Source organism: Anopheles coluzzii, chromosome X (genome assembly GCF_943734685.1).
Source record: "Anopheles coluzzii chromosome X, AcolN3, whole genome shotgun sequence".
NCBI lineage: Eukaryota > Metazoa > Arthropoda > Insecta > Diptera > Culicidae > Anopheles > Anopheles coluzzii.
In genome coordinates, this window is record NC_064669.1 from 3,227,585 (window position 1) to 3,240,261 (window position 12,677).

Genomic DNA, 12,677 nt, shown 5'->3' on the forward strand with positions numbered 1-12,677 from the left:
AATAGTGATTCAATGCTAGACCTTCAGCACAGACAGGAACAACCACTCTCTTGTGGGGGGGGGGGGGGACGCTCAAGGAAATGACAATTCCATCTCGTTGAAAGGAAATGGAAATGGAAGACATATTTCATACAGCTTGAGTGTTGGCTGATTCTAAACCGTGATCTTCCGACCAGAGCAACATATAAATCGTGGCCGGTGCCGTGCCGCCGCGAGAATCGTGCCCCCCGGAATGGTTTCGATTTTCAGTTTCATCCCAGTTTAGGGGCAAACAATGGGCAAGGGGTGGTGTGGTGGGTTACGTCTTGCCATTACATCGCCACCGCAATGGAAGTTCACAGGCTCCACTAACTGTGCAATAGGGCAAAAGGTTCTTGTAACAGAAAAAAACAACAAAACTGCAGCTCTTAGCCAGCGTGGCATAAGTGGAGCTCTCCGGGCCATCACAATGTGTCGGTTTTGTATGTAATGCACATTCCCGAGAGTGAACGCTCGTGCTCGTTTGTTCGTGGGTTATTGTTTTCACAACCGGTTCCGGTATGCTGTATGTGTGTGTGTGCGTGTGCGATCTATCGTTATAGTTAGCTAAGCCAAACAAGCCCTTTTTAGCTAGGCGGCTTTCTTAATCCACATTACCGCGTAGTGCGCTCGCCTGCCGTAAATCGAACATGCCGCTAACCATGCTTGTAACCTAGTGGTTCCGGGTGATTTCAAACAGAAGAGCAGGCAAAAAAAACACACCGACACACACATACACGATGGCAAGCGTTTTATTTTCCCCACGTTTTCTTGCAGCTACTTTCATTGAATTTGCGAACAGGAAACGGCGACTCCGCGAGCTGTCGGCGCAGTAGTAGTAATGGAGGGGGAGACGCAACGCAAACTACAGAAAAAAAAACGCATTACAAAGTGTGCACTGCCGTCAAACAATCGCGGATTTGTGCACACCCGCGCGATCAGCTTTTCTCTTTGGCGTCCAACCACGGGATTTGCCTGTTCCGAGACGAGCCTGGCCGAGGGTAGAATCGGCAAATCGGTAGTTTTGCGCCTGCGTGTAAACTGCATGCGCTACCGTACGTGCGCACGCACAATATCAGTTGCCGCGGCACAAACCACCGATCGTTTTCGCTTCCGGCGGTAATGCGCCTTCCCTTGTGTTTCGAGTGTTGTTTTTTTTTTTTTTTTTCGCTGAATTATCGATACCTTTTCTCCGGTGTGCAATCCGCCGGTCTCGCTGGTAAAACGCCGTGCACGATCGCGTGTGCCCTGGTGCATTTTGAAACGTCTATGTTAATTGCATCATTTCGCGCTTTCTTCCACCGTCTCGTGGTTTGGTGCCACGTTTTCCTTTTTTAGCAGCAGTGAGAAGGAGAAAGACCGACCGGTATTTAGCTAGTTTTGCGAGCCCGGACCTGAGCCCGGTGCAGGTGCGTTTTCCCGATAGCCCGATATGTTCAGCAAACACAAGCGATTCGATTTGATGGATGTGTAGCGCTGCTCTGCACCTCCGCACGAAACCGCATCTTCTTGTCGGGGAAACGAGTTGGCTGCATGCCATCTAATGAGGACGGTAAGGGCTAAAAACGGCTGTCCAAACCGCACGTACATGTCCCTACGGTGTGTTCTATGGAGCGTAATAAGTAGAGCACGCGGGGGCCTACTACTGCGGTACTGCGCCACAAGTGGAGCAGCAATGCGAGGAGGTGGAGGAACCCTTGTTCCTCATACCAGTCCTTTCGGACTAGGTCAGTCTCGTAGCTGAAAAGCCTGGGGAAGCTGGCTGGTTGATATACTACGCCAACACAGCCGATATCTCTAGAAATCTCCAACGGATTTGCAAATATCTCCGCGGCTCTGTAGCTGCTGGTGAACGGATCTGAGATCTGTGTACCCCTGTGTACTGGCTACTAGCTTGCTGTTACTTTCACAACTGCTTTGCTTATTTATGTTATCCCCCTTTAGCCAATGCTTTATATTACAATCGGTCGAAGACACTATCTTAATGCAGGTAGCGTTCGGCGAAACTCTGCAATACGCTCGACGTGGAAAGTTACCTGCCGGGAGGGGAGGTCAGCTAGTGGTCACGGCACTGTCACGCACCTGTCTCTTGCCTTCAATGGACTTTGGAGTTGAGCCTTTTGCTCAAAAAAAAACATCAGATCGCCACCTAATTTTAGTTATCTTTGCTATGATTTATCGGATCAACCTTAACCCTCTTCTACCTTGCTTTAACCTTACATCACTGACTCATGTCTTCTTTGTATCTCTTACTCTAAAGATCTTTTCCAACTGTCAAACAGGTTATTAATTCCACACATTTGCTGTAAAAACCCCTTGGACATCTTTCCAACTATAAATAATCTTTGCAATGCTTTTGGGATCATCTTTGACCTCTTCTCGGCACGTCCAATTCTCGCAAAGATTGTAAATTAATTTAGCTCCAAGATATCCTAGATCTTCGGCTGATTTCGATACACTTTGCAATGGTTGTTGAGACCAACTTAAGCATCCTTTCTCTGGTATATCTGATCCGCATCTTCTTCGTGCTTCCCCGAATTCTCGCACAGCTTGTCAATCACATTCGTTCCAAATGCCCCAAGTTCTTTGTCCACTTCTTCAGCGATATTCAGTATCAATAAGCAGTGATTTGTTGGGATCATCTAAAACCTCTTTCACCATACCTTGAACTTGCATCTCTGACCCGCACGTCTTGTTCGCCCTTTCAACCTTCCGCACAGATTGTTAACCACCCACAAAGGATGAAGGTGATGCACCAACCCGCATAGGGACAGGAAATAGTTGACCGAAACGCTACCCCCGTGCCTTGAAGGCATACCCGAAGGCGACCAGTACACGGTACGGACAAATTGTGCACTTCAGACCCACTTCCCCCTTGATGCCGAATACCTACCAACACTGCCTGCAATCCAACAGCTAACTCACCTTTTGTATTTTTCTTTCTTCCAAATCGATCGAGCAGCCTTTTCGGGGAGTTCACCGTAACAGCAACTGCCAGGAGATCGGGAGTTGGTCGAGGGTCATACACGTCGCCACGCAGAGTCAGCAGAGAGCGGTAGGAGGAGACCGAGTCCGCGCACCGAACCCCGAAAGGACGGCCCACACCCCGGGGGAAGGTGTGGTGTGTTTCTTTTTTTTACGGCCGTTCCGTGCCGCTAGTGTACGAGGCAAGCAGTGGCTGAAAAAATCGGAGGGTGAACGAGCCACGCCACAATGTTTCCGGTAAGTCGTCAAACCCAAACCTCAACCCCCACCGAACATCACCACCGCCTTGTTGTCATTTACCATCTACATCTACCGCTTTCCTTATTATGCATTGTTTTGTTGGCACTGGTTCGGGAGCACTGCAACTCCTGCTTCTGCCGGGTCCCGTTAGGCAATGGTAGAGGTGTGTGCGACTCCCATTATTGGTAATGCGCTGCTTGTGCATGCGCGCCAGGCACATCCTAAATGGGTTGTTGCTTTCCGCAGGACGTAGTGTAGCGTTTCGTAGCGTTTATTTTTGGACATTGTTGTCGGTAGGCCACCGTTCTGGCTGTCCGTGACTCATTAATCCGGGATCCGGCCCGGGGGCTCTTGGAAGGTGTAAAAGTCACCAGAAGCCCCCCGTAGAACACCCGCTGTTGCAATAGGGCAACCCCCAACACCGCTAGAACCTCCTGCCACGCGGTGAAGTCACGTTTCTGTGCGTGATCATCATGCCGATCGGTTGCGCCGAAGCTCGCTTGCTGTGCGGAGTCGGGCAAACCACAGGCCAGACCGGGCACCATTTAGATTCCATGCTGTGACCACACACGGCCCAAGTAATGGCCTTTCGCAGCCCAACCAACGCAGCTTGTCCCCCTCTGTGCACCAAATTTCGTCACAGCCATGTTTCCTCCTCCGTGTGTGTGTGTGTGTGTGTGTGTGTGTGTGTGTGTGTGTGTGTGTGTGTGTGTGTGTGTGTGTGTGTGTGTGTGCTTTAACCTTTTGCAGCTTACCTTTGGATGATTGTTCATGTCAAAAAATATTTATTCGGCAAATGATGCATAGTGTTTGTCTTTGGTTATTCCTCCCGCCATGGATTTCTTCGGCCAACAGAGCGCAAGCGTGCGCTCGCGCGCGGATCAGTTAAATATTTATTCACCCCGCGAGCAGCAAAAGCAAATCGAGAGGCTTAGCAAATTTATGGGACCGTGGGGCAACATGGAAACAGATAGAGCCCCTGGATAGGTACTACATGAATAAATCAAACACAAACACCATACTGAAAACTTGTTCAACTCAGGGGATTATCTTTTTTTTCAGAAGCATCCTTTTTTGGAGTCCGATATTCGATACAACCTTAAAAGATGAGATTTAAGATTACGTTGTTATTATTGAAATGTTGTGCAAATTATGTTTTGCAGTATCTTTAAATGTGCTTGGAATTTTGGGAGCATGTTTTCATCAATTTGTTTAAATTCATGTTGATTAAAGTGATACTCTTTGATGTACTTGTAGTATTTTCACAACTAAAATTGGCGCTTAGGCACCACGGGAGCATTGAAATGTTTTTTTTTTACATTTCAATACCTGTTTGGCGTACAAAATATACCAATACTGTGTGCATTACAATGTTTTAATGTTTATTGTGTGTTTATTCAATGCTAAAGTAAAGCCACGCACACTTTTGTTTTACACACACTTTTTTGTTCAAAGATTTTAAATTACGATGCCAAGCATGCCCACAGTCGCCCCATGCTTCCCTGTGTTACTTGCTGTACAGCATCATCTTCATCGAGGGTACGCACGGCGCACTCGCAGCATCGCATAAAAAGCCTCTGCCGCGCTTAATAACGATAATAATAATGTAATTAAAAGCAGCAACATTGGACAAATGTTATCCATCGCCTATTACAGACTGATTTCATCGCGCCTTGGCGGTAGAAGTAAGAAGTGAAAAACAACGCAGTTTCTCACAACGCAGTAATTAGACTACAATCGAATGGCGGCGGTGCTCGTGACGTGTGAAGTTAGCGCCGCGCGCGCACAAGCAGATCTGTGTGTTGTCTTCGGATCAGCCATGCGTGTTACAGCTCTGCTGCAGATAATGAAGCCTCTTTAAAGGCTCGGGTGGCCTCGTAACCCAGTCATTCAAGTCAAGAGTTTCTCATATAGATTGCCATTTTTTGTGTGGTTGTTGTTGCTTGCTGCTGCTGTTGTTTGGCCCATGTCTTGTTGAGCTTTTCTCGTTACTGCCGCTCACGTGTGTACGCGAAGATACGTTTCCTCTTCCTACCCGAAACGTGTTACGTATTATTACAATTGCATGACTGTGCATACAGCAGCCCACCACCACAAGTTGCGGGGTGAGGTTGATCGATTATGGTTAACACTGCGGTGATATGTTAATCGCGCCCGTGTGTGTGTGTGTCTTGGGTCTGGCATTCCATTTGCAAGCGGAATTGGTTAGGCTGTTACAAAAGAGCGGGTTTGTTTATTTTTATTAGTCATCGGTGGGGTGTGTGAAAGTGAACCGTGTCACGATTATGTATCAATCCGCTGTAACAGGTGTCATTAGCGGCGAGTGATCGGTGAAGACTTCACTGGTTCAAGCCAACGCAGCATGACGGACGTTCGGCGAAACTCCGTTCCGAAATACAGGGCAGTAGGTTTGTCTTAGTTTTCAATGCATCCTGAAAACAATAGTTTTGAGTGCTTAGCTCATGTTGGTGCTCTAACCTAGTCATATGATGATCATGAATATATTCAAAGATGCTCCATTCAGAGATTGCCGTAAGATATGGAGATATTGCTGGAAGATGTTCAGGATACTTGGACATCCTTTCCCTTGGAGTTACTGCTTGCGTCAGTTGTGACATCAAGATCTTAAGATGATTGAGTGACCAGGATTCAGGTCTTGCTGCTTTTGTCATCGTCAAGAAATAGGAAGATGTTTCAAATGACGGATTGATCGTGTCTTGAGATCACGAAGTCGTCTGGCAAGATATTCAATCCGGTACTAGGATTTCGGTATTCGGAATTCCAAGAAGATATTCGACAAAACAAGAATGTCATCAAAAATATGCCAATATATGACTCACAACGAGATCCAAGGAGAAGCAACATTCAAACAAACACTAATTCACTACAAATCTGCCACTCGAGTGCTCCAAAGTTTTCTTCCAAAAAGCTGGAAGAACAACTTTGAAAACTGGAGAGAAACAAAAAAAAGTGTGAAATCAAGCTCTCGCCATGGACGGAATTTCGTCGCCTTATCCGTCCTGCTGCTAAGGAGACCCTGCCATGAACGGCGGTTCACTTTGCACGTATCGGCAGCACTCCGTCGCCCAGTGGTCCGCAACAAGAATTCACCCCACAGCGAGTTGACCTCGACGTTCCAACGCCGACTTCTTGTGCTTGTTTTTCTGTGCCATTTTGGTGCCAGCATCACGCACAGGTGACAGGTATCGGGTGCCTCGGCGGCCGATACGCTTCACCGCGCACTCGTCGAACCCCCTCCCTTGAGACGAGGAGGCCGGTCCACACTAAATACTTGCTTTCAATTAAAAAAGCGTTCGTCGGTCGCCCAAGGTTTCGACTCGTACCGCCGGGCGCTTTTCCAGGCACAAATTAGCGAGCTGGCTTTGGACAAACAAATTCACGCCCGGCCGTGCTACCGTGTACAGTGGCAACACGCTGCCTGGCACGAGAGGGTATCAAACAATTTCACTTTTCTATGTACACATTCCATTTGCATAGGATGGCAATGCGGTAAGAAGTGTCACTTTCGCCAGTTTCGTCGGATAACACCCCGCCCAGGAGCGTGAGGTTGCAAACAGCAGAACTCACCGAATGCTGCTAATTGGTAAAGCTAACACCGAGGGGTCGAAACGGATGATGATTTAATAGCATTATAATCGTAGTGGAAAGTACGGCGAGGTATTCCAACAAAACAACAAAAACGTGAGAGATATTCCACTGAAGCTGTGTGTCTGACGCGTTAGGGTGCCACCTGTGAAATTTGGGTGACAAACGGTGTGATGTCATCTAACCTGACCTGGGGTGACAAACGGTCGCGCAAGGTCTTTTCAAGACAAGGGGGGCCGGATACCACATCCGGTTTCGGTTTCGACTATCGCCAGCGCTGGTCATGCGCGAAGACACAGACACTGTTCGGGGCAATATGTGACATTCTTATCCGATTTTGGGGCTGGTTCTGACGGGTTTTGTTGCTGCCCGGGCGTAGCTTACGTAACAGCTAGCGGGTCCCCCTGGTCCCCCATTTTGGGCGTGGAATCCCCAACAAAGCGAGTGTCCCCAATAGTCCCGCCGATTAAAAAAACAAATGACCACCGGGAGGAGCGAGGGATTATGGCGCATCGCTGTGTGTTTTTTTTTGTGTTCGGTTGAAAGGAAAATCACCACCACCATCACACCGACTTCGATCGATTTCTTGTTATGGTTTGGGTCCGGGAGGGAGCGGGGTGATGGACATTATGTTTGGTGTCCGCATTTTTTGGAAAACATTACGCTATTAGCCAACACGCAAACGCACGCGCGCACAAACACGCAGACACACCAGAAACATCCTGCACATCACAGTAGTTTGGATGGAACAGGTTTTCTTTTTTCGTTTTCGGTCGATGCGGTGCGGTGTGCTTCTTTCTTTTCTTTCCTCTTTCTACCTGCTGTGCGCAGTGGCACTCAAAAACAAATGGGTGGAGGTAGGGGGAGGGGAGCCTCATTACGCAATGCTGTTTGAGCAATATCACCTTTAGCGCGGGGTACCGGTTTCGTTCGGCTTCTAGAGGCGATATGGAGGGCCCACCAACATTAAGCAACCTGATTGCAAGACCGGGCGATGATTAACCTGATACCGACACACACACACGCACACATACAGACACATAAAAACTGATAACTCCCTGCCCCCCCCGGTGGCGGCGATTTGCGAAAACCGAGCAGAACAGGTTGCCATTTTGGGAAGGCCATTTTGGAGCTTGGGAGCGCGCGTCGCACTCACTGCTGGCGCTTTTCTGCAGGCGTAAGCGTGGTGCACTTTTACTTTACACAATCTTTTCGAGAATGTGGTGCTCTCCATTCGATTATCGATGGGGTTTTTTGTTTTAAATATTGTATCATCGCCCCAAAATCGTTTCAAGATGGAGAAAACGTGAAGCCGGCACTGATGCCATTTGCCGGGAACAAAGATGGCGGTGGAATGTCGCATTTGTCGCACTACCGCTATACTAAAACGCGCCCGCGTGACGTGTTAATGCCCGCCCGAATATCGAAACGTTACCGTACAGAATTCCCAACTGACCAACCAAAAAAAAAAAAAAAACGCAACCTGATCGTGCACACGAAAGGAAAAGGAAAGTTTACAACAGCATCATCATCATCATCATCATCATCATCATCATCATCGTCAAGAAAGTAAAAAGCACCACCCAGCCCCAAACCGGCTCCAGCAAACGGTGGGCTAGGCGGTGGTGATAAATTTAACCTCCGTGGCATCTCCTCCCTCCCTTTTCTCCCCCCGGTTATCCTCTTCCACCTCTTCCCCGAAATGGAATTTCCGGATGACACACCTTAGCACCGACCCACCGGGCAAGATGGGTCGTCGTCCACTCTCGGAAACCAATCAGTTTCACCAGTTGGCCAGCACGAAATTGTGTGTGTGTGTGTGAATCGATTTTTGTCCACCATGATCTTTCTCTTCTGGCTCTTCCTCCCCCCATCAGATCCCGCCATACGGTGGCTTTCGGGATTTGGGGGCCTTTGCTCAGCCTTGCCCCTCCTCTCTCACACACACGCTCACCAACCCTATCACCATATCAACCACCCTGGTGGGGGGGGGGGGATTGGGACGGGCTTGGTGTGTGCGCGCCGTTACGAAGATTCGACTACAACTTTCACTTAGCGGGCTTTGCCTCCCTTGCGCGCTGCAACGGTTTGTTGTTGCTTTCGTAATGGCAATCAAAACAACACACTACCACTGCCGCCACCACCACCGCCGCACAATGGCATAAGCCGTTTAGTTTCCCACATACGAGGGAGAGGTCGCTGCAGCAATTTGGATCCGGGAAAGGATATTGGAGAAGGGCAGCGATTTTTCTTTCTTCTTGGGTGCTGCTGCTTTTTTTTTTTTTTTTTGGTCGATGGGCTCACCTTTCTTTCTTCTCGGGCGTTTCGTAATATAACCTGTTGCGCGCCGGGTTGTTGTAAGAAATGCCTTTGCTTCTAGCCGAAAGCTTGAGAACGTGCCAGAAGGGAGGAGTGTGGTTCAAAACAGCAACAAAAAAAAAACGCTACCGGCAACACATCACATGAGCTTTTAATTATTGCGTGTGCAATGAGGGGGAGATTTTACGACCAGGCTGTGTTGAGACTTGATTTCTTTCTGTTTCCTTTACGGCCTTTTTTTACATCACCTGTAAAAGGCCGATTTTTCTTGTCGTTGCCGTTGTCCGCGTGCTGCTCTTTCAGTTGCTTGCCTGGGGCGCAATATCTTCCGGTTTTGCGAATCTAGCCTACCTCAGATTCTAGTCTAGGCTTCCGCATGGTAACAGAAATACCTACTGGAGATATGTGATATAGAATATCCGAATATCTTTCTAGTAGTATCCAATACATTGGGAACCAATATGAATCCACTTGGACAATCGTGTCCTTGGATTTTCAATCATTTTCACGCATTTTGCCACGTTCTTCGTCGCAATGCGCATTAGGGGACTGCTTAACGCTCACAACTACCGAGAAGAAATTAGTAGGCGACGGGATGATCTCATGTCTCAGGGCAAAAGTGGCCCGCGGGCAGTGTGGACTGCCAACGCAATTTGAAAACTATGACGCCTGCGGTTTCTTTTTAGACGGAAATGAAGACTTCACAACATTGTACGAGTGGATTTCAGATGCAGTAAATTACTTTGATTGTTCAATAATGAATTAAGCTCACGTAATTTTATTGAAAAGATCTTAGGCAACGCCATTGCATACTCATAGAGCTTGATATAATGTTTTAGCAGAAGGGTCAAATTAAACTTAGAATAGGAAAGAAGAATAATAAATTTTCTTTTCAAACACTACGACTACAAGACATTTTGGTTGATTTTACTTTGGTGAGGTCAATTTGCTAACCAATCTTCACTCGATTAACGCAACAACAACGTTCGGTGTATCTACCTGCTAGTCGCTAATTTGTAACTTATTAGGATAACACAGTTCGTTGAATAGTGCGTATGGGGAACATGCCCTATTTTATCCGGGGATAGCCATTCCTGGCCAACATAAATCATGATATACAGGTGCTAAGTCTGTGCTAACGTCCAAAGGAAGGTGAAAATTATCAATTCGTTTGAAACAGAGGTCTCTAACTAAACTATGGACTGGCCTCTAAATGCGACTTACGGGATCCCGAAGACTTAGACACTCGACTTTGCAGTATTCAAACATTATTTCGTTAATTTGACAAGAACATACATGTTAGAATAGAAAGTATTGAATCTTGCTGTTGTTTATATGCAAAGCCATATAAAGCCTAAAAAATACATATACTTGTATACATCCACATCTATCGTTGCCTCAAATCTGGCCAAAAACCCCCGTACAACTACCCTTCTATTGGTGAGCCAATTAGGCATTGAACGCCAAGCCCAGTACATGCCCGACCACGATTGTTGCGCAAAACGCAACAAGAAGATGCCACAAGTTTGTGACTGAAAAGAACGGCAGCACTGTTTTGGAGACGATGTGGGAGATCTTGGCATTATTCCGCTTCACGATTTCCCCTTGAGTTACACATTCAAACCTCAGGATCTTCACCAACCTTCGCTGCTCCCCTGCAGCCATGCTCAAGAACGCAACTTTAGATATTATTTATAGGCTATGGTCTGGAGGGGTTTTTTTTCTAAATCTTTGAAAGCTTTCGGGCTGTCGCTAGGCCGAACCTATGACGACGGGAGCACCTACACGATAGAAGATATTTAAATTTCCAAATCTTATCAGATCGTATAAGTGGCTGCGTAGACGTGTAGAGGAGTTTTGATACATTAAGCATGACACGATATCGCGCTCGCTTTATCTCAGGAAACATTATTCTTCGCCGTTCTTCGCTTGACACGATACAAAACAAGACCATCTGACGTGCGCCCATTTTTATGTTGATCACGTGCCATTAACTGCGAGCCCGACCGCGTCAATCTCTTAGCTCATTCCTCATTCGAAGCAAAAAAGCAAGCCCTTTGTTCTGCCAACGCTCCTCTACCAATATCATACCATGATTCTCCTCTTCACAGCTTCACAAAGGAGCGGAGCTATTCTTAGCAATAGCGATTCTAGCCTTATGGAGCGGCAATGAATCAGCCGCCGCCGACAACAACCAGCGCGTCGTGTGCTACTACACAAACTGGTCCGTCTACCGACCGGGCACGGCCAAGTTTACGCCACAGAACATCAACCCCTACCTCTGCACCCATCTGATCTACTCGTTCGGCGGGTTTACGAAAGAGAACACGCTCAAACCGTACGACAAGTATCAGGACATCGAGCAAGGTAAGTGCTGCGGTTAGGTGCAAGAGCCGCGAATTTCGCGCCACTAACATGCTATCTGCTTGTCGCATGTCAGGTGGATTTGCTAAATTTACCGGCCTGAAGACGTACAACAAGAATCTGAAAACGCTGCTAGCAATCGGTGGGTGGAACGAGGGCTCGTCCCGCTTCTCGCCGCTGGTGGCGGACGCGGAGCGGCGCAACCAGTTCGTCAAGAACACGATCAAATTCCTGCGCCAGAACCATTTCGACGGGCTCGATCTCGACTGGGAGTATCCGGCGTTCCGCGATGGCTCGAAGCCGAAGGATCGGGAAAACTACGCCCAGCTGGTGCAGGAGCTGCGGGAGGAGTTTGAGCGCGAGTCGTCCAAAACGGGACGACCGCGCCTGCTGCTAACCATGGCTGTGCCGGCCGGTATCGAGTACGTCGAGAAGGGTTACGATGTGCCGAAGCTGAACAAGTACCTGGACTGGTTCAATCTGCTCTCCTACGACTACCACAGCGCGTACGAGCCGGCGGTCAATCACCATTCGCCGCTGTTCTCGCTCGAGGAAGCGTCCGAGTACAACTTCGACTCTGAGCTCAACATTGTAAGTAGCCGCCTGGGGAAGAAGACCCAGTCAGTCGCCTGACCGTGTAGTGGATCAATTTACATTCACATTCTTCCACTTTCAAACTTTGCAGGACTACAGCGTAAAGTTCTACCTGAAGGCGGGTGCCGACCGGGAAAAGCTGGTACTGGGCATACCGACGTACGGCCGGTCCTACACGCTGTACAACCCGGACGCGACCGACATCGGTGCGCCGGCCGACGGCCCCGGTGAGCAGGGCGATGCGACACGCGAAAAGGGCTACCTGGCGTACTACGAGATCTGCTCCAGCCTGAAGGACAGCAACGACTGGACGGTGGTGCAGCCCAACCCGAAAGCGATGGGCCCGTACGCGTACAAGGGCAACCAGTGGGTCGGCTACGACGACGAGGCGATCGCACGGCGCAAGGCCAAGTACGTCGCGGAGAACGGGCTCGGCGGCATCATGTTCTGGTCGATCGATAACGACGACTTCCGGGGCACCTGTCACGGCAAACCGTACCCGATCATCGAAGCAGCCAAGGAGGCACTGCTGGCCAGCACAGAGTGAGTCT

General features: G+C 48.5%; 1 protein-coding gene across 1 annotated transcript in view; it reads left to right on the plus strand.

Moving 5' to 3' along the window:
• Window positions 1–12,677, plus strand: part of LOC120957105 (mucin-19-like) — a 30,041-nt gene that overhangs the window by 4,803 nt on the left and 12,561 nt on the right. Inside the window, exons 2-6 of the mRNA XM_049610027.1 lie at window positions 2,739–2,856; window positions 2,981–3,240; window positions 11,280–11,535; window positions 11,609–12,123; window positions 12,218–12,669. Of these exons, the coding sequence (XP_049465984.1) occupies window positions 3,232–3,240; window positions 11,280–11,535; window positions 11,609–12,123; window positions 12,218–12,669 (1,232 nt within the window). The 5' untranslated portion in view covers window positions 2,739–2,856; window positions 2,981–3,231. The remainder of the gene's footprint in view (window positions 1–2,738; window positions 2,857–2,980; window positions 3,241–11,279; window positions 11,536–11,608; window positions 12,124–12,217; window positions 12,670–12,677) is intronic.